The sequence below is a fragment of the Oryx dammah genome, unplaced genomic scaffold (genome assembly GCF_014754425.2).
Source record: "Oryx dammah isolate SB20612 unplaced genomic scaffold, SCBI_Odam_1.1 HiC_scaffold_23, whole genome shotgun sequence".
In the NCBI taxonomy this organism is placed as follows: Eukaryota; Metazoa; Chordata; class Mammalia; order Artiodactyla; family Bovidae; genus Oryx; species Oryx dammah.
The window spans coordinates 40327609-40348887 of NW_024070207.1; the positions used below are offsets into that span (position 1 = coordinate 40327609).

Here is a 21279-nt window from a genome sequence, read left to right on the forward strand (position 1 = left end):
GCTTCCACATTCACTGCAGGGTATTCTTTCATGCTCGCCTCCAGGAGTGTGTCCACGCTCACCTTGGGGTGTTCTTTCACGCTCTCCTCCGGCAACGCTTCCACGTTCACCTGGGGGGATTCATCCAAGCTTGCCTTGGTGAGTGCTTCAACGCTCACCTCAGGGAGCACTCCCACACTAGTCTTGGAAGGTATTTCTACCTTCTCCTGGAAAGGCATCACCGCTGTTGACTGGCGAGGCACTATGGTACTCTTCAATTCATCACTGCTAGGCCTAAGCAGGGGCATGTTTACATACTGGATTACACCGTGGATGCCTGTGGATAAATGAGAACAGAGAGTGAAATTCCCCACAGGTAGAAATTTGACAAGATGGAAATGTACTATTAGCAGTATAAAAACAAAATCAGAGTCATTTATTAGGAAATCACAGGGATTACACACCATACAGAAATATTTAGTGAAATGGATCACAGACACAAGACAGAAACATCTCAGAGTTGGTACTTCAGAGGCACCACCACTAAAAGAGAGGCGTTGTGAAAGCAACAGAGCTCTCTAGATGAAAATAAGATGCTTCTCCAAAGCTGATGTCTGCAATAAGCATTTCTATTTTAACCACACTATAGTTCAGAATGATTTTCATAGACAATTACAGAACCTTGGACACTTATAAAAAGTAATCTAAACAAAGTCACCAGGGCCAGGGATTTTGCCATTACAGGTGATTTAGACACTCTATACATGATTATTTTAAGATAGAGTATAAACAAGAGCATTTTCTCACCCATACTAAAAACTGTAGTAAGACAGTAATCAGAATTGGAGGAGGAAATGGCAACCCACTCCAGTATTCTTGCCTGGAAAATTCCATGGACAGAGGAGCCCCATGGGCTACAGTCTATGGGTCGCAAAGGGTCAGACATGACTGAGCAACTAACACACAGTAATCAGAATGGGCTGGATCTCCAAGGTCTCTTCCAGTTTTAACAATCTAAATATTTTTAGCCTAAGAAATAGAAAAAACTATAATACCTGGTACTAGTTAGATGGAGGAAAGCGATAATACCAATGTTGGGAACTAGGCTGGTGGATTGGCACATGCTCCATGGGAAGCATTTTGGCAATAGTGTATCAGAAGCCACTCTGAAAACTACATACTCTTTGTTCCAACAATTTTACTTTTAGGTTATCCTTAAGAGAAAATTAAATTAAAAAATGAGTATGTATGTGGTTACTTAATACAGCATTGTTTATAATACTGAAACAACTGAAAATATAATCTAAACAGTCAACACAAAATTTGGACTATACTAAGGCAGTCATTAAGAGTAATAATATGGAATTTTTGGACACAGAAAATGGTATATTTTGAATCTAAACAAAAGCAGGTTATGATTGTACTTTATTAAAAATATATAAATGCAAATATTCAGTTATCAGTGAGTACTGGGATAATAGGAAATTACATTAAAGTTTTTTACACTAAATATTTATTGGTTTAAATAATTATTACTTTAAAATAAACTTTTTTTTGTGGGCCTCACCATGCAGCTTGTGGGATCTTGGTTCCCTGAACATAGATCGAACCCACAGCCTGGGCAGTGAGAGTGCAGTATCCTAACCACTAGACAGCCAGGGAAGTCCCTAAATATTTTTAAAAAGGTATTTTATGGTGGCTTTTTTAAGACTTGGTAAATATACCAAAAAGACTCAGCTATTTTTCAGTTCCTCACTTTTGGCAGAGAAAGCATTTTACTTACATACATGTATGTGCCTAATCACTTATTTAACACTGACAGTTTGTGCTACAGAAAATAAAAGTATAACTAGATTTCTAATAGCTAAAGAAATTTAAGACAAACCATTGAGATTTTTGATGGGAGTAACATATTTTTAAAAGTAATTAGAATTCTAATTTAAAAAGGCAGAGGAACCAGAGATCAAACTGCCAACACTCACCAGATCACAGAAAAAGCAAGAGAATTCCAGAAAAAAAACCTACTTCTGCTTCAGTGACTACATTAAAACCTTTGACTGTGTGGATCACAACAAACTACAGAAAACTCTTAAAGAGATGGGAATACTAGACCACCTTACCTGCCTCCTGAGAAACCTGTATGCAGGTCAAGAATCAGCAGTTAGAACCAAACATGGAACAATGGACTGGTTCCAAATTGGGAAAGGAGTATGCCAAGGCTGTATATTGTCATCCTGCTTATTTAACTTCTATGCAGAGTACATCAGGCTAAAGGCCAGGCTGAATAAAGCACAAGCTGGAATTAAGACTGCAGGGAGAAATATCAATAACCTCAGATATGCAGATGATACCACTCTTATGGCAGGAAGTAAAGAGGAACTAAAGAGCTTCTGGATGAAAGTGAAAGAGAAGAGAGAAAATGCTGGCTTAAAACATTCAAAAAACAAAAATCATGGCATCTGCTCCCATCACTTCATGGCAAATAGATGGGGAAACAATGCAAATGGTGACACATTTTATTTTCTTGGGCTCCAAAATCACTGCAGATGGTGACTGAAGCCACAAAATTAAGACACTTGCTCTTTGGAAGAAAAGCTATGACAAACCTAGACAGCATATTAAAAAGCAGAGACATTTACTTGGCCGACAAAAGTCCATATAGTCAAAGTTACAGTTTTTCTCGTAGTCATGTATGGATGTGAGAGTTGGACCATAAAGAAAGCATCAGTCTGACTGATGTCCAAAAAGGACACTTGTTGGGATGAGCACACAACCGATTAAATAAATAAAATTGATGCTTTTGAACTGTGGTGTCAGAGAAGATTCTTGAGAGACCCTTGGACTGCAAGGAGATCAAATCAGTCAATCCTAAAGGAAATCAATCCTGAATATTCATTGGAAGGACTGATGCCGAAACTGAAGTTCCAATACTTTGGCCACCTGATGTGAAGAACTGACTCATCAGAAAAGACCCTGATGCTGGGGAAGACTGAAGGCAGGAGGAGAAGGGGATGACAGAGGATGAGATAGTTGGATGGCATCACCAACTTGATGAACATGAGTTTGAGCCAGCTCTGGGAGTTGGTGATGGACAGGAAACCCTGGTGTGCTGCAGTTCATGGGGTTGCAAAAAGTCAGACATGACTAAGCAACTGAACTGAACTGAACCGAATTAGAATACCTCACAATACACTGGGGAGAGATGGGCAGAAAATAATTTGACACCCATACAACTAGGCAGAAGCAAAGTCAGGAATTCGAATCAGGAGAAATAAAGCTGCACTACAACAAAGTCTATGATAGCACTTTGGTTCACTAATCATATGGATGTTGACCCAAAAACAAGGCAAGGGGGCAGGATATATTCTGGAAAGGAAAAAGTGGAGGAAAAAAGGAGAAAAAGGATGGGAACAATGCATTAGAGCTCTCTATGACTGAGGACTTACTACCTAGAGGCATATTTAACATGATATGTGACCCATAACCCTAAAAATCTGTTTTACCAACAATCTTCTTTTAAACATTTTTTTTTTACATGGACCATGTTTAAAGTCTTTACTGAATTTGTTACAATATTCCTTCTGTTTTATGTTTTGGTTTTTTTAGCCACAAGGCATGTGGGATTTTTACCTCCCTGAACAGGGATCAAACCTGGACCCCCTGCATTGGAAGGCAAAGTGTTAAACACTGGACTGCCAGGGAAGTCCCTATTTTACTAACAATCTTTATGTTCTTAATTAAAAGCTAAAGAGCCACTCAATGTTATTCTTCCACATTTTAAGAAAAAAAGAAGGTTGGCTTTCTCTCTTGATATTATTTAGGTTTTTCTATGTACTTAAAATCCAGCCCTTTTTATAATACTGTGATATATTTAAGCACAGGTCAAGAAACCCACAGTTTTAAAATTTAACAAACACCAAAACTCCTTATCTCATCCTATAAATTACCCTGATAACTACTCCACCATGCTTGCCATCGTAAAATAAATATACAACATAAAATGTTGTGCAGACTCACTCATTTGCAAAGTATTGATTCAAATTATTTTTATGCCTTTCTGTAAAAGCTTAAGTGATACAACCTAACTTTTTAAGCACAAATGCTAACATTTTCAGGCACTCTATCCTATGCTTATTACCTGGATTATTGCTATTAAACTACTAATGAAGCAGTACTTTTGTTCCTGGCTACTGACACTTTTGTTGGGATGAGCATGCAACCAATTAAAGTATTCTCCCAAAGAGAGGTATATAGCTAACAAACTAAATGATCAGAACAAACAGAAAGGACTCAGTTTGAGGTCTCACAAATAAATGAAGAAAGCAAGAAAGAGCCATGTGAACTGCTCTAAATGATAAGTATCCCAACCTAAAAGCAGAGGCAATTGAGAACCACACATACATAACAGGACCAAACACTGCCACCTGATGGGACTGCACTGTTAGGAAAGATAAGACATGAAGAGACAGGCAAAGGCCCAGCATGCCACAATAATCCCAATGCAGGGATCCAGGTAATATATCTATTACCATATCCAATGTATGGAGTCTCTATGGAGAAACTCACATGTGGAGAAAAAAGTTGTAAATGACAAAAGCACTCTGACATGGATTCCTCCAGATATATGTCACTGACAGTCACCTTTGTCAAGTTCATTGCCACTAGCTCCCAGGGACTGAGTGAATTAAGTAAATCTTGCTGTAAATAGGAAAGGAAAGGAAAGTCGCTCAGTCGTGTCCGACTCTTTACGACCCCATGGACTGAGAAGCCTGGTAGGCTACAGTCCATGGGATTTTCCAGGCAAGAGTACTGGAGTGGGTTGCCATTTCCTTCTCCAAAAGTGAAAGTCGCTCAGTCACGTCTGACTCTTTGCAACCCCATGGACTATACAGTCCATGGAATTCTCCAGGCCAGAATACTGGAGTGGGTGCCTTTTCCTTCTCCAGGGGATCTTCCCAACCCAGGGATCAAACCCAGGTCTCCCTCATTGCAGGCAGATTCTTTACCGGCTGAGCGCTTGCTCCAATAAACTTTTAAGTTCATGAAGATCCCTGCCACAATGACATTTATTTTAACAGGATGTGACCTGAATCCTCTGTAAGTGAACAGTTTGTTATGAAACAAAAAGGAACAATCATGTTTAATAGGGAAAACTTAAGGGAAAGGTGTCAGAAACAACTTTAAATAAACAAGTAGTTCAGTAATAATCTTGAAATCTTGTGTGTAATTTGTAAATCTTGTCTGTAAAGCAGTGAAAGCACCCCCAAAGGATAGACGTGGATTATGCTGTGAAGCAGCAAAGCTCTGAAGTTCAAAATGTGGCCAGTAATTTAGAGCTTCCCGGTGGCTCAGAGGTTAAAGCATCTGCCTCCAATGCAGGAGACCCAGGTTCAATCCCTGGGTCGGGAAGATCCCCTGGAGAAGGAAATGGTTACCCACTCCAGTATTCTTGCCTGGAGAATCCCATGGATGGAGAAGCCTGGTAGGTTACAGTCCATGGGGTGGCAAAGAGTTGGACACAACTGAGCGACTTCACTTTCCTTTTACTTTCTATATACGAACTAATGAAACGTTCGAGGAATGAAGTGCTTCAGGACAAATCTATCTATACCAGCATTCTATGGTCTGATTCTCTGCTTCATGGCAGAATTATATATTTTATTGTTGTATGACACTTAATGAGAACTAGACCTTCCAATAAAATTCAGTTTTGGGAAAAAGAAAATAATAATAATAAAGAGATTCTTCTAGCTTCAGCCAAATAAGCATGTCACCAAAGTATATTTTTTAGTTAAAGAAGGGATATTTTGGCTTCCAGTGTTTTGGAATGGCTTCTCAAGCAGCTGAATGTTGACATAAATAGAACACATTTAAACCACCAGTTAAGACTGGCACTTAGAAATAACTAACCAGGTCGTTTTTCTTCCACTTGTTCTGTTTCTGTAGATGAATGCAGTCTGCTACATCTTCTATTCAAAGATGAACTTCGTCTCTTTTCTGGTGTTTCTGGAGATCAAAGGCAAAGAAATGATACTCTTTAAGAAAATTAGGAAAACATTTTGGCCATGCCACATAGTATGTGGGATCTTAGTTCCCCAACCAGAGATTGAACCCACACCCCCTGCATTAGGAGCATGGAGTCTTAACCAGTGGACTGCCAGAGAAGCCCAGGAAACTATTTACAAGCTGTTTAAACAGATTCCTTCAGGAGTGAGCCACTCCTTTTTTCAAAACATTTTTTTTATCTTCTCTACTCCTCCTTGTAAGAATTTTTTTTAATTTCAAGTATTATGAAGAGATTCTACATGCCCAAAGTTAAAACCAGGTTACTCTTTAACTTATCCAAAGAGAAATAAAATTATCTAGGAAATAATAAAAAGAGAGAAAATGTCTCGTACTGACTGACAATATCAAAGTTCCCAAATTAGGAATACACAATGTATAATTTTAGACATAGTCCATGACATCTATTTTTTTAAATAAATTTATTTTAATTGGCTGCATGACATCTATTACTAAACTAATTTATACACTTTAGTTTTAATGAGTTTTATTTTTTTAGCTGCGCTACATGGCTTGCAGGATCTTAGTTCCCCAAAGATTGAACCCCAGGCCAAAGAGGTGAAAGCACCGAGTCCTAACCACCAGACTGCCAAGGAATTCTCTCAACTAGTATTTTTAAAATAAAAATAATAATTAATATTTGGCACAGATGTCACAATGTTAGCAACCCAAACTAGTCATATGGGAAAATAATCCCTTTTGTGTAGACACTTCCATTTCACTTTAAATATTCCAGCTCAGAACACTGTTGGAAGTCTGTTTAAAGAAGAACTCTTTGGGGAATTCCCTGGCAGTTCATGAGTTAGGACTCTGTGCTATCACTGCCAAGAGTTCAATCCCTGGTCAGGGAACAAAGATCCCACAAGCTGAGTGGCCAAAAGAAGAAAACAAGAATTCTTTTGGGGAGCTATAGATTAAAATAAATGCTGATAATGTAGCATCATTTGAAAATTCTAGAACTGATAATGTAATTGCACAGCACAATCCACAGAAATGTAATCAATTCGATCATGTGATGAGATCACCTATCCCTTACTATCACATTGCAAGAAATGACAAAATAGTGTGAAGTTATGGTAAGTCAGCACTGAGTAGAAGAAAAACAGATTATTTGAATCAGTCACGATTTAAAGAAAGGTTATTTAGGAACTTCCCTGGTGATTAAGGCTGTATTTTCACTACAGAGGGCGTGGGTTTGATCCTCAGTCAGGGAACTAAGATCCTGCATGCTGCACACACGGCAGAGCCAAACATTTTTTTTAAATTAAAATATAAAGCAAGCTATTTAAAATATCACAGGTTAGATTATGAACTTCATTTGAGTTTGAAATGTTCATCTCTCTGGATTGAACAGGTTTTATTTCAGTTTGAAGGGATTTTACAAAGGTAAGCCAGTGAAAATATTGATTTTATTTTCTGTGGAATCATTAATTACAAAATCATTTCAGAGTGTGTAACATACTATAAAGCAAGTTATTTCATAAAGTATCTTCCACACATACCTTCTTGGATTAAAAACAAGTGAATATATCATTTAAAAAATTACTTGGAATTGTTTCTTCAGTGCAATTTAACTCATTACTAACTTGAAAGTCATCACCTGTCCCTTTTCTTTACATGTTTCACTAATACAGCACGTACACATATTAATGAAAACACACTAGCATTGGCTCACTATAATAAAAATGTAAGAAATGTCTGTGGAGAAATCTTTGCTAATTCCTCTAATCAGTTAGATAGTAAAACAGGGTAAAAACTTGTGAAACAATTAAAAGTATACAAATATGACATTGCAATGAATGTTATCTAATTTTTCTAAAGGATTGAGTTTGTGAATAATAAATTAATTTTATTATATGATAAGCAAGGTGCTAGAGAAAATCTTCCCTTATTAATCTATGAATGAACCTGGGCTATATGTAAAAGTGCTCTGGAAAAGCATACTGAGGTTAATGATGAAAAGTGGATCAACTTCTGTTGGACTATTTATTACAAGAGAAAATGAGATGTGTCAAAACTGACAAATAACGAAAGACCTCTCAAGTTCATTGTTGAAAATTTTAAGAGTTCTAAAAGTACAAATGATGTAATTTAAGTATAAACAAAACAAAAAATCCTTTTTCAACATATATTTAGACAAAAATGGAAATCTTTCCCACTAAGTTAACCACTGCTACAATTAACTAATTATATGCTTTAAATGATATCCAGAATCTTTTTCCACACTGGAATTTTAGAGCAATCAGCATGCTCAAAAAATGCTCAGACACCTAATAACACAAAAGAAACATTTTTAATTCAAACTATAATTATGCCTTTGTTTCAATTCACAAGGTACAAAAATTGTATATCTTTTCTACAGCCAAGTTTGAGGGAATGAAGTGGAATATGTTTGCCATGTCTTTTTCCTGCAAAGATCATGTCTGTTTTTTTCTCTGGAAAGAAAAAGGATTTTTTTTGATGGGTATAGTTATCTAATCCATCTCAACTATCAGTGAGAAGCACCATGTAGTATAAGCCAGATATAGTCACTGACACACTCAGGTAAAGATTTAAAAAAAAAAAAAAAAAGGAATGCTAGGGAATTCCCTGGTGGTCCAGTCGTTAGAACTCCACACTTTCACTGCCAAGGGTGCATGTTCAATTCCTGGTCAAGAAACTAAGGAGTGCTAATTAAAAGGGCAAACACCAGGAGCAAAATGTATTTGAAGTCTCTGCAGTAGATAAGTTTTATTTTATTTTAAAGAGCACTGCATTACCTCTACAAAGAGTTGTAAAGTACAGCTTAGAAATACTCTCTCATTAACACTGTTAAAAACCACTTTATTTGCTTTGGGGAACAACACAGACTTGTTAGTGGAATGTACAGTTTAAAACCGTTTAAAACCATGATCGAATGACCGAAAAATTATGATCAGATGACGAAAATATAAACCACAGAAGAGCAGGGTGGAATGGAAATCACTGAATTTCTTGGGGTCTTAATTATAAAATAGGAAGGTAACCTGCTTGTCAACTTTACATATATTGAAGCAGATCAACCTGTCCACTGCTATATATACACTATTATTTTTCTTAAATTAGGTAATATTCATGAAACTTAACGGAAATTGTATGGACTACTCTAGTTTCTGGAAAAACGGATTTCAGTTTTAGGTTAGACAGAATATGGATTAATTCTAAAATAAATTATTCTGTCACTTAATGGCAATGTCTTTGGGTCAAAATATATTTCATAGTTGTTGGGCTACCTGAGCCCAACAAACCCATCTGATACCATTAGTACACAAACCTAGAAACAAGGGGCTTCTCTGGTGGCACAGCGGTAGAGAGTCTGCCTGCCAATGCACGGGACATGGATTGGATTCCTGATCTGGAAGGATCCCACACGCTTTGGAGCAACTAAGTACGTGTGCCACAATTACTGAGCCCGTGCTCTGGAGCCTGGGGAACTACAACTACCGAGCCCATGTGCCACAGCTACTGAAGCCCATGCGCCTAGGGCTCATGCTCTGCAACAAGGGAAGCCACCACAATGAGGGGCCTATGCACTGCAATGAGAGCATAGCCCCTGCTCACTGAAACTAGAGAAAAGCCCAAGAAGCAACAAAGACCCAGCCAAAATTTTTTTTTTAATTTAAAAAAAGAAACAGATTTATATTGATGAAAATACAAAAAAGTAATCACCATTTCTACTGCGAAACAACGCGGTGCTTTTCTAAAATAAATCTAAATATCCTATGATCTAAAGAGTAAGTGGTACTGTAGAAATACATATAAAGACTTGATTTCACTGGTTTGAAACTCAGTAAAATAATGAAATAAATACTTACTCTTGGCAACAGAATTTTGAGGATCAATAGATGACATTTGTCTATGTAATCCACAAGTCCCCTGCTCAAGCTTTTCAGTAGATGTAGAATGTTTGTTGACTGAGAAAAGATACAAGATTTACTGTACTCATATTTAAAAAAGCATCATTAGCTCAAACAAGATGAGCTCATGATGTACTTATACAGAGCATAAACATGTATTAATTAGGTACACAATGCTCACTGTCAATCATTCCTTATAAATTATGGAAATTTAACTTACATTTTATGCAATTGCTTAGAATTATATCCACACATAGGAAAAATTATAGCACATCATTAGTAAACAGGGCAATTTATTTTTAAAATATGCACTGGATAAAGGTGTGTAAAGCTTATCAATTATTATTCATTTTTACACAGATTACAAGTTTAAATGGTAAGATTTTGGATATACTGTATAAAATAAAGTTATTATAAAATTTCACCCGTTTCTTTGGCAATCTCACACGACACAAATTTAAATGCACGCCAAAGAATACATGGCAGTGTTTTCACTTAGGATACAAAGCTGAAAACCCATTGTAAATGCAACCTTATACTAACAGCTAATATTTACATGTGAAAATGAATAAACTTAAAAGTTTAGCAGTTGTTTAATTACCGGTCTTATTTTGGGAATTTACTGTTGTATTGCCTCCCCATGACCATCTTTTCTGATGGTCCATGTGGCTGCTCCTTTCCAGTGTACGATGAAGGACGGCTTTGAACTTCTCCTATTTAAAATAAAAGCCAATAAATGTTTACGTATGTATTATATTCACTAGTACAATTCTGATCTATCAGTTATAAAATACCCCTACCACCAAATTTTTTAATCAGGCAAAATTTTTTTTATAAAAGAGAAAAGTTAAAATTGGAAACATCTCAGGTATGAATCCATACTTTCCCAACTAAGCAGGTTTTAATCTTATGGATATGAATTGAGAAACTGACCATGCTTCCCTCTTTGCTTGTATCATTAGGAAATTTAGAAATAAAGGTGTAGCCTATTCCAGCAACTATACAAGGACTGAGTAGTACGCTGTGATGTATGCTAATCATACCTTATGTTTTATTATTTTCTTACTTTAATTCCCCCCTCTGCTTGATTCCCTCAAACATTTATTTCCTCATCTGGTTGTGGTATATAGTTTTTAAAATATACCTTAAATTCTTTGTAGAATGAGGCAGGATAAAAAATCAACTAATACATCTAAGTGAAACTATGCCAGATCATCTATTATATCCACATTTCTAACTTCTTAAATCCTGGTGTTAACTAATCAAATTTTTAAAAAGAGGTGTGTTTGTCTTGACCTCAGCTTTAGTCTAAACCACGCAGAATAACAGGTCTGTGAATGCAAATGCTACACAGTGGCAAAACAGCGCCACTGTCAGAAATGAGATGCAGTTTTCTATTCCTCATCTCTGTGCTGTAACGTACCATGGACTACACTCACGTAAGCAAATCAACCTCAGGGCCAGAAAGTTTTCTATTCTTCCCTGACAACAACTGCTTCATAGCAACATCATCCTTACAATGTTCCCACAGTTTACAGGGTGAACATATTAGGAAAGTGGAGCCAGCCATATCCTCTGAGGAGAAAAGCAACTGCAATTTTAAAATGAAACTTATCTAATGACAATATTTTAAATTATATTTCCTAACAGAAAGGAAGTTGTTCTAAATTACTTAGATACCCCAGAAGTATAATAAAGATTAAAAAGAGAATATTCTTGCATTATTAAAACCTCTCTCCTAAGCTCTCTTTTGGTGTTTCCAGATGTGCTGACCCTCCATGTTCTTTCAGGTTCCTTCTGGCATCTGTGGCTCATGTGCAAGCTCCTGCCCTCTTTCCCATGTGCCCCCGTCCACATTCGCCCCTCCTCACCACCACTGAGTCTGAGGTTTTATCCTGCTCTACTGAATAATTCTCTTTTTCTATGTGCAGCCTCCTCGGTGAGGATCGGTCCCTGCTCTGTTTAAGGCTCTCCCGCACTAGCTCTCTGGGGCCGGTTCTCTTTGGAGCTTTCTCCTGGTCTTCTGGGCTCTTGTCTGGTGCGCTCTCTCCCTCTGGCTCCCACCCTGTCTACACTGCCATTTTGTTGCTTCTTCCTTCCCTGTGTTCTCTCTCAGGTTCCTTTTTTCCTAAGACGGTCTTTTCTACTCGCAGTCCTTGGGGCTCTCCCTCTGTCCTCCAGGGACCTTTCCTGACCCAACAGTTTCCTATTTTACGCTCTTTGGTTCTGTCTTTATCAAGTTCAGTCTCTCTGGCCTTCACTCTTCTTCACCACAGAGAAGTAATTTTAAGGAGACATTTCACAGAGGAAGATAGAGTGATACAAGTTCTGAATGAGAATTCATTAAATACTGGAATGTGGGGGAGAAGACAGAGAAGGTGCTAGTGAACCATGGACAGGGAAAAAACACCACAGGAGTAGCTCTAAAATAAAGAAGATTCACCGATGGGGATAAGGAGTTGGGGGGTGAGGCATTTTCAAGAGCCAACTGTGTGTAAAAGTTAGGAAGAAAAGTGAGCACCAGAGAAAGACACAGAGAAGAGGGCTCTTGGGAGAGAGATGGAAACAAAGGGAAAAGGAAAGAAAAAATATTCTAAAATTAGAGCAACAGGAAAAAAAAGACAGGGAGAGGATAAAAACCCACACACTAAGAGAACAATGGCAGAAACTCCAAAGATGGGAGCAAAAAGGAGGGAAAAGCTAAGACAAAGAAAGTAGAAAGAAAAAGGGGGTGCTATTGGAGAAAAAGGGCCAGAGTCAGACAAAGAGCCAGAGACAGGCCAAGGCTCACTCAGGGACACTTGAGGGGCACTGGAACAAAGAGAAAGAGAGAATGACAGTGAAGAATAGGATGGAACATGCCAATTCCAAAGGAGCCAAGGACACTCATTAAAGATCTGCAACAACCTACAGGAGAAAAACTTGGTGTCAGAGAGAAGCCTACAAACTGAGACAGATAACCAGATACCCACAGAGAAACAGCCAAAGGCAAACTGAAGAGGGACAGGGAGGGAAAGAGTGGGCAGGACAAAGGTAGTGACTCATATCAACAGAGTGCCAAAGACACCCAAACAGAGTCCAGATAGGAAGAGAGCAAGGCCACAACAAGACGAACAAGAAAGGAACAATAAGGAGAGAGCAAGAGAGAGCAAACAAAAGGGAGCCAGGGAACCATGGGAGAGTGGAAGGCTCTGATCCGGCTGGGCTCTGCCACTCACACAATGAGGGGAGTGGTGAGAAGCAGACCAGTCAGGGGCAGAGGGGGCCCTATCAGAGAGGGCCTGATAGTGGATGGGTGAATACTAGGCAATGGGACACCACCTCTGGTAGGAGAGAAAGCGCCTCAGAACAAAGCCCAGGCTGCAGGCACCCTGCAGGCACACAGGGCTCTCTCCCTGGATGCGCAAGGCTCGTGTTCACCTCAGTTACTAAGCCTAAACTCAGGCCTCAGAACAGGATGGGGCAAGAGGCGCTAATGTTTAAGGAAAGACCAAAGAAGAACTGGTACTAGTTCCAGAAGAATCAGGATCAGTTCCAATAAAAGCAGAGAAGGGCTAAGAAAAAAGTACTGCAGAACCAGGCAACACAGTGTATCATCTGATTAACAAAGAAGAAAAACACACGTACCCTTTCTTCCTCTAACATTTCGTTTCTCCTTTTTTCTGCACATATTCTCCGTTGTTCATCCTTTTCTTTCTGTTCCCTTAGCTTGCGCTGTTTTCCTTCCATTTGTTTTTCATATACGATCTTAGACTTTCTTTGTTTTTCAAGTAGCTGTGTCTCTTTATTAGCTGAAATATTCCAAATGCAAGGTAAGAGCCAAGAAAATGTTTAAGTTTTCCACATTACAGACAGAGAAGGAAAGTTAATGTATTTTATTCTCTTTCTTAAAAATAACATAACCTGTGCTAATAACTGAAGATTTATTATATAAATGACCAGAGATGGCCACGAAAGAATCATTTCCACTGGGTGTTCATTTAACTCCTGAGAACTGAATTGGCTTAAATGACTCTCCTATCCAAACTAAAATTCCAAATTCAAAAGAAATATTTTCTTTCATGTGATGTTTCTGCTGGCTTGAGCTGAAGTCAAACCCCATCAGATTAATATGCTGTACATTAAAATAAGAATTAAAACACATGGCCAGAATATATGGCTTTTTCCCTTCTAATACAAAACTTATTTTTAAAGGCCTCATCTAAACAGAACATATTAAGCATGCCAATTTGACCTTCATGGGCTTAGGCACATACCATATTACTGACCAGCATGATGTTTTCCTACATTCAAATTTCCTCTCACTAAAGCCTGGAGAGCATCCATGCAGTTGTAAAAATACTCTTCTAAAGAGCTACAGGAAGAAACTGCTCCTCACCAAAACAGACAACTGCTATTCCATCTGAATGAAAGTGAGCACTAGTTTTGCAGTGGATTTACAGGACCAGATGAGGAAAATACACAGCTGAAAAAGCATTCTCTCAAGATTATGGTTCTTTTAGAAAAGAATATTATTTTTTTAATATAAATTTATTTATTTTAATTGGAGGATTCTTTTAGATCTTAATTGATACAAAGTCACACTTGAGAAAGTATAGCAATCAGTGAAAGATACCATATCTATGGTAAAATGTTTAGCAAATTCATTTATGTTTTTGGCCATGCCATGGCTTGTGGGATCTTGTTTCCCCAATCCGGGATTGAACCCCAGGCCTCCGGCAGTGAAAGCACAGGGTTAACCACTGGACCTCCAGGGAATTCCTTCATTTTTGTTTTCAGAGTCATTTTTACTGAAATTCCCATTTTGCTTGTTTCTACAAACGCTGAAAAAATGTTCATACTTTAGTTTTCAGAAAATTAAAGCTAACAGAGACTACTATTTCAAAAATAAAACAATTTGGCCAAATATTTTTCATGGATCTTATCTCATTTACTATATGCTTTTAATCCAATATAACACATAACGTAAAAAGACAGTAACACATACTGTATAACATATACTATTAAAAAAAGATTAAAAAGTAAAACCACTTTGAAAATATGTAACCTTAATGTAAAATTTATTCATTTTGATTTTTTTAAGTCTAAAATATACCATCATCCTGATTCATTTTGCTGTACAGTATAAACTGATGCAACATTATAAAATAACTATACTCCAATAAAAATTAATTTTAAAAATACCATCATCTTGTCTTTTTTTCTCTTCTCTCCGCTCCTTTGCTAATCTTTGTTTTATGTCATTTTTAAGCACAGAGCCATCTATTACTAAAAAAAAAAAAAGAAAATAATTAGATATCAATAGGATATCAAACTTAAAGGATATCAAACTTAAAGGCTATAACACTTTGACATCTATCAAAGTACTCTAGAAATTATACCTGGCTTAAATGGTGATTTTATATTTGAAGGCTGGGACGGAAGAGCACTAAAGCTACCTTGACTTCGTCTTTCTTCAGCAATGGCATTAGCAGCAGCAACTAAAATACAGAGATAAAGGAAAGGGATTAAATATTAAGAAGACAAACAGCTAATCCAGGGGCGGCAAATTGTATCTTGAGAATAAAGGATAGCATCTCTTCTAGAAAGCATGACAGATGACTCTGGGTCAGCAAAGACATACTGAGTACCTATGATGTTCAACAATAATTCAACAAAGAATTAATACTGTTTACTTTAGACACGCCAGCCTATCTGCACACACAGAGTTGTCAGTGGAAGCAGCAGCATGAGCTGGTGGGTGAATCAGAACTAATGAGTAACAGATCTCAAAAATGCCCCAGACAAGACATTACACCAAGTACCAGGAAAACTGAGCGGGCAAGGATTCGGAAAAAATGTTTCGCCATGAATTGGGCAAATTTAAAAAAGATTTGGAGTTTACAGATTTGAATTTGGAAGCAAAAGTGTCAACAGTGAGAGCCTCAGAGATTGGGCCCAATATTAAGGAGAACATTTATAAATTACCTTGATCAGGGGCTATCTACCCTGGCTCCCCAGTAGAGTCACCCAAATTGTTAAAAAAAAAAAATTAGCAATGCTTTCCCCTCCCTATTTCCACTCTCTGAGTGTGGGGCCCAGGCCTTTGCAGTTGCTAAAAGCTCTATTCTGATGCACAGTGAAGGTGGAGAAACACTCAAAGAAGTTCCAATGGGATGGTATTTTTCGAGGTAGGAAAATATCAAGTTAATAAATATTAATTAACACATCTTGTCTAAACAGGTAGAAAATGGTAAATAAACTTTAATAAGGGTGAAGTATAAAGGAGTGTGGGAGCAAAATTTGAGGGAAAGTAAGAAAAACTAAAATTGTGGATGATACCAAAACAAGTTATTGGGGAATTCCCTGAACTCTTTCCATCTATGACTGTATCTAAAATGCCTCACAGTAGCAGGCATCTTCAGGAAGGAGCTGGAAAATAATACTGAAAACTCTCTTCTACCCTAGTATAAAAACACAGGAAACATGCCCCTGTGATACTGCATACAATTCTGGTCTCTACATATCAAGAAAAACGTAGAACAGTTGAAGATGGGCAGTTAAATAAGAGACTAGAGGGTCTGTGGTTGTACTCAGAATGAATGGGCTGAGATGTTACTTGCCATTGATGAAAGAGATCTGGGAGCCATTTTACAGAGTAACCTTGAAAGTGACACAACTGCTGCCATAGATACCACCATTTCAAAAGGGGAAATGATTTTTTTTTTAATCCCAGAGACCAAACAGCTCAGATAATCCACGATCTAGCTAAATTTGAATTGAAGATTAGACTCTTCTAAACTTCTTCAGGAATTTATCAGTTTTGTGGACCACAATTATTCTCTGAATTTCAGTCCTGGTGTACTAAGAAAATTCTTATATAGTCTATAAGTTAAATAAACCATCCTACACACCCCCCTTCCACTCACATTTCTATGTGAGCATAGAGAAAACCACTGTTGCTTTTGCATATTCAGTTTTCCTGCTTAAAAGACGTAAGGAAAGTCCATATTTTGGCACAATTTAGTTGGCCATAAGGACAATTTCCCTCAAAATGTACAATTTTACCAGATTTAAAGATCTTATTAGTCACAAGTAAACTTAAAAGTAGTTGTGGCAATAATGAAGCACACCATATACAGGTTATAATATCAAATCTATTTTTTTTTTTTTGTTTTTTGGCTGCACAGGGTGGTTTGCAGGATCTCAGTTCTCTGACCAGGGAATTGATCCCAGGTCATGGCAGTGAAAGTGCCAAGTCCTAACCATTAGACAATCAGGAAACGTCCCTCAAATCTGATTTTTAGACCCTTACTTCCAAATTCCTACTGACAAGAAATATATTCACCAAAATGACAGGCTCTAAAAATGTCCAGACACTAGGGGAAAGCCTCCATGTCTGGAGTTAACAAAATGAACATTTTATTCAACTCTATTCAATGAGGAATTTAACAGGTGCAATAAAGTATTTCTATAGTTCTTATACTAATTCTAAACTCCAAATTAAAGTTAAAAGTTACTTTCTGCCTGGACATTAAATAAGAAAACATGTAGATTTTATTACTAAAACTGAATTATGAATCTTAATCTGTATTTCCAAAAAATTGCCATAACGAATAATATATATCACTTCACCATTTATGAAGTTGTTTTCATTGATTACCTCATTTAATTCTCATAATAATCCTATAAAGTGGATATTATTTTCTTCATTCTTTACAGATGAGCAAACTGAAGCTAAATACAACTTTCCCAGATCACACAGATAGGAACTGGTAAAGCCAGAACTTACTTCAATTGTAACTTTACTTTGAAATATTACATAATTATGAAGGACCAGACTGTATAAAACCCACATCAACCCTTATATGACTTATTTTAATGCTCCTACTTCAGCTAATTTTAAAGTTACTTCTTTTTAAAATACCATAATGAAGGAATTAAGATCTAAATGTATACAACTTATTCAACAGTAAGTAAATGAAATATATGGGTTTTGGTATAAAACATACTTTGGAAATACAGCAATGGAAATTATTTTAAAATAAAGCATTTACCTTTTTAAAAAAAAAATAGCTGTGGCTAAGAAAAGCCTATGTTTAAAGAAAATGTGTAAAAAGCAATACAAAAAGAAAACGATTCTCTCTCTCTCTCTTTTTTTTTTGGTGGCACCTCAAGGCTTGTGGCAATTTAGTTCCCCAACCAGGGATTGAACCCTCAGCAGTGACAGCAGAGTCCTATCCCCTGGACCACCAGGGAACTCTGTCATTCTCCTTCTACAAGGAGAAAATAAAAATCATTCCAGCTATCTAACCCATTAAAAGCCTCAGAATAAAATGAACCAAAAATAGGTGCCACTAGAATGCTAAAGTTAAAGAATGTTTTACACTTGATAGATTTTTAAAAGATATCATTGAAATTTTGAGGCCCCTTCTGGACATAAAACATTTTAGGTCATTACTGACTTCAACATAGTAGAAAATTTCTGCTTCTCTCCTAAACCTCCTTCCTCAACACACACAAAATCTGTGTCATAAGAGCTCTGCTCTACTACAGCAAGCAAAATGCAAGAAAGGAACAACATTTTTCTAAGACAGTTATTTCAAGGATGGTAATAATCTTCCTAAATCTGCACCCAAGCACGATCACCCCAAAATGTTTAACCTTATGAGATATCAATGATAAATATTCATCCCAATACTTACTAGCAATTCTATACTGTCTGCCACAATTGTTGCTCTTGACATCACAGAGTTCCACATAAAATCTATAGCCCCACCTCTCCATGACCTTTCTTCAGTACTAACTGGAAACATTAAATCACATAAACTAGTGAAATAGTATTTGTTATTACTTAGCAAAGGGCACAGATTGCAAAAAAAAATGAAAGGTTTTTAAAAAATTATTTTAAGAAGGGCTATGGTTGTGGCAAGAAACAAGCATACCACGAAACCAAATTGCTACAGATTAAGGAATACAGTGCTATTCACTGTTGTTTCCGTAACACAATAAAAAGAGGTAAACTGCTACAAGTCTTGAGCTCCTGCTGGATGCAGCCTTCAAAGCGTAGGCTGCCAGTGGTATCTAGCAGCAGACTGTCTTCCAGCAACCCAGTCCCTGAGCCTTCCCACACAGCTGCTGGCCCAGTCCTGGATCCACCCTTCTTCAAAGCTGAGTAGTTTGGAGTGGTGTGGTCCCCTGCAGATCCGTTCCACCCACACCAAGGCTCTTTGTTCATGGCCTTATTACTTGAAGTTTGCATGTTATTAGGCCAGGGAGAGAGTGAGAAAATATTAAGGAAAAAAAAAAAGAAACCAAAGAAATTTGCAGTCAGGGAACAACAAAAATAAGGGGGATTCAAGGAATTTTGCCTTAACAGCAACAAAGTTTACTCACTGTTATTTGTATAAGAAAAAAGTTAGCAATTGCCACAAAGTGGCAGCACATTTCACTGACCCTTTGTCCCCTTCAGGAAAATACTGTGACCATGAAGAAAGTTCTTTCTAATCAAGGTGATCCTCTGAAAACTCTAATATGCGATGCTTTCATTCCTAATACGAAATGGGCAGCAACGATGTCAACTAGGGATCTGGGTTAAGCCTTTTTTATTTTGCTTTCAAGTTTTTGGTTTGAAATACTGTGAATTCCAAGCAACTGTCCCATGTAAAATTTTAAAAATACTTTGCAACGTTCAATATAAAAATACGTTGGGGGGGGGGGGTTGGTTAACCAGAATGCTGGTTAGTTTAAATCAGTGAAATAAGTCAATGTCAGAGAACCTTAGGTGCCAATAAACAAAACAATCTGAATTTATTGCAAACTCTCCCTGTAGGTGAACCATAATAAGCTAAAGACAGAAGAGTTTTTCTCCCTGTGCAATAATGAAAGTGTATTTGCTGCTGACATAGTCTCTGGGGAGTTAATTCAAAGCGTTCTTAAGTAACATAAACCCTTCCAACTGCAGCCAGTCTAATTTCTTAACTGCAAATGGACAATTCCCAAAGGACTTCAATAAAATCAGTAAGACTGTTTTACTCAAGCTCATATAGGAGGAAACTAGCTCGAGAACTAAAAGCAACCTCCCACAAGCAACATATACTAGCTCAAGCACTGGAGCAGTCTCCTGGGCTAAGCCATGCGCTACCAAATTTTATAAAATAAACGATTTGGGAGAAAAATTTCTTTGGTGATGAGACCAGTTTAGAAGAAAGCACCCAGAAGCGCTGAGTTTCGTTCAGTTCAGCCTAGGGTCTGCAAGACGTCCCACGGAAGGTGACATCCTGGCGATCACGTGCTACAGGAGGCAAGCCAAGAGGAGCGGGGGATGGGGGCAAGTCTCATTCCAAATTTCAAATCAAGACCCTCACGGCCCCCTCCTCACAGGACCTTAACCAGATCCTAACCAGGAGGGTGCGGGAGGTCAAGCCTCCGGAGAGCCCTGGGTTCCGACTATGGGAGACGAAGAAAGCTCGAGCGTCGAGGGCTCAGGGAAATCTCCAGGGCTGCCCGGAGCCGAGAGGGCCGTCCCGGCGCCCGCCGCCCCCTAAAGGCAGGCGGGGGTCGGGGTTGTCCTCGGGCTCCCGGGTGCCAGGCGCCCGCCCTCCCGCCCCAGTAGCGCCCGTTAGTTCTCTCGCGCCCCGCCCGCCGGAGGGGGTGCGGCCGTCGGCAGTGGCAGTTGGACCGCGGGCTGAAGGGCTTGGGCGGGTCTTCCCTCTCGGCGACCCGTCCCGTCCCGGGGCGCTCCGACGGGGGTGAGGGGAGGACCCGACGGCGCGCGAGGCGACTCCGCAGTAAAGTTCTCCCGCTCCGACGGTCCCCGAAGCCGCGGGAAGCCCGCGTCCCGCACGGGCCCGGGCACCCCCGGGAGCCGCCGGCCCGCTCACCCATCCGTTCGCGCAGTCCCCTCAAGGATGTGCCGCCGCCGGCGCGCTCCGCCATCTTCGGAGCAGCCGAGCCGGAGCAGCTACAGGCGCTACAGGCGCTGGGGCCCCAGTGCGCAGGCTCTCGCGCGGTCGCTGCGGGGCCGGGGCCGTGGCGTCGTCGAGGGGCGGGAAGGGGCGGGGCCCAAAGGGCCGCCGCGCCCACCTCGGACCCGCGACCCGTCAGCGCTGCCTTCTGCGCACCAAGTTGTGAGCCGCTGGGCGGCGACGACCAGGTGTAAATAAAGACACCTTCTTCTACTTCCCCTCCTCTCCCCGCACCGTGCGTCCTGGAGGCCGGCCGATAATCAGCCGGCCATCCAACATTCTTTTTTCCTCATTTTACCTAGCAACGCAGTAACATTCTTTCCTTCATTCGTTTGTTCACTTATGGAGGTCTTCTTGAGTGCCTCCTTGGTGCGCTTGCATCATGAGTTTGCTAGTCTTTGAAACACGACGGAAAG

General features: G+C 38.9%; 1 protein-coding gene and 1 non-coding gene across 17 annotated transcripts in view; one reads left to right on the forward strand and one right to left on the reverse strand.

Annotated features, from left to right (window-relative positions):
• Window positions 1-20936, reverse strand: part of MAP7D3 (MAP7 domain containing 3) — a 35789-nt gene extending 14853 nt beyond the window's left edge. For 11 of the 16 annotated variants that reach the window (XM_040266233.1, XM_040266234.1, XM_040266238.1 and 8 more), the window contains exons 1-8: window positions 20780-20936; window positions 15299-15397; window positions 15102-15185; window positions 13545-13708; window positions 10519-10630; window positions 9876-9974; window positions 5890-5985; window positions 39-316 (exon numbers count right to left, since the gene is read on the reverse strand). In XM_040266233.1, coding sequence (XP_040122167.1) covers window positions 39-316; window positions 5890-5985; window positions 9876-9974; window positions 10519-10630; window positions 13545-13708; window positions 15102-15185; window positions 15299-15397; window positions 20780-20834 — 987 coding nt within the window. In that variant the 5' untranslated portion in view covers window positions 20835-20936. Of the gene's footprint in view, window positions 1-33; window positions 317-5889; window positions 5986-9875; window positions 9975-10518; window positions 10631-13544; window positions 13709-15101; window positions 15186-15298; window positions 15398-20779 lie in introns of all 16 variants that reach the window. The other 5 variants (XM_040266247.1, XM_040266244.1, XM_040266248.1 and 2 more) reach the window with 4 other exon arrangements.
• Window positions 5317-5389, forward strand: TRNAW-CCA. Its single transcript has one exon. It is a non-coding gene; the product is annotated as a tRNA-Trp (tRNA).
• Window positions 20937-21279: the final 343 nt, after the last annotated feature.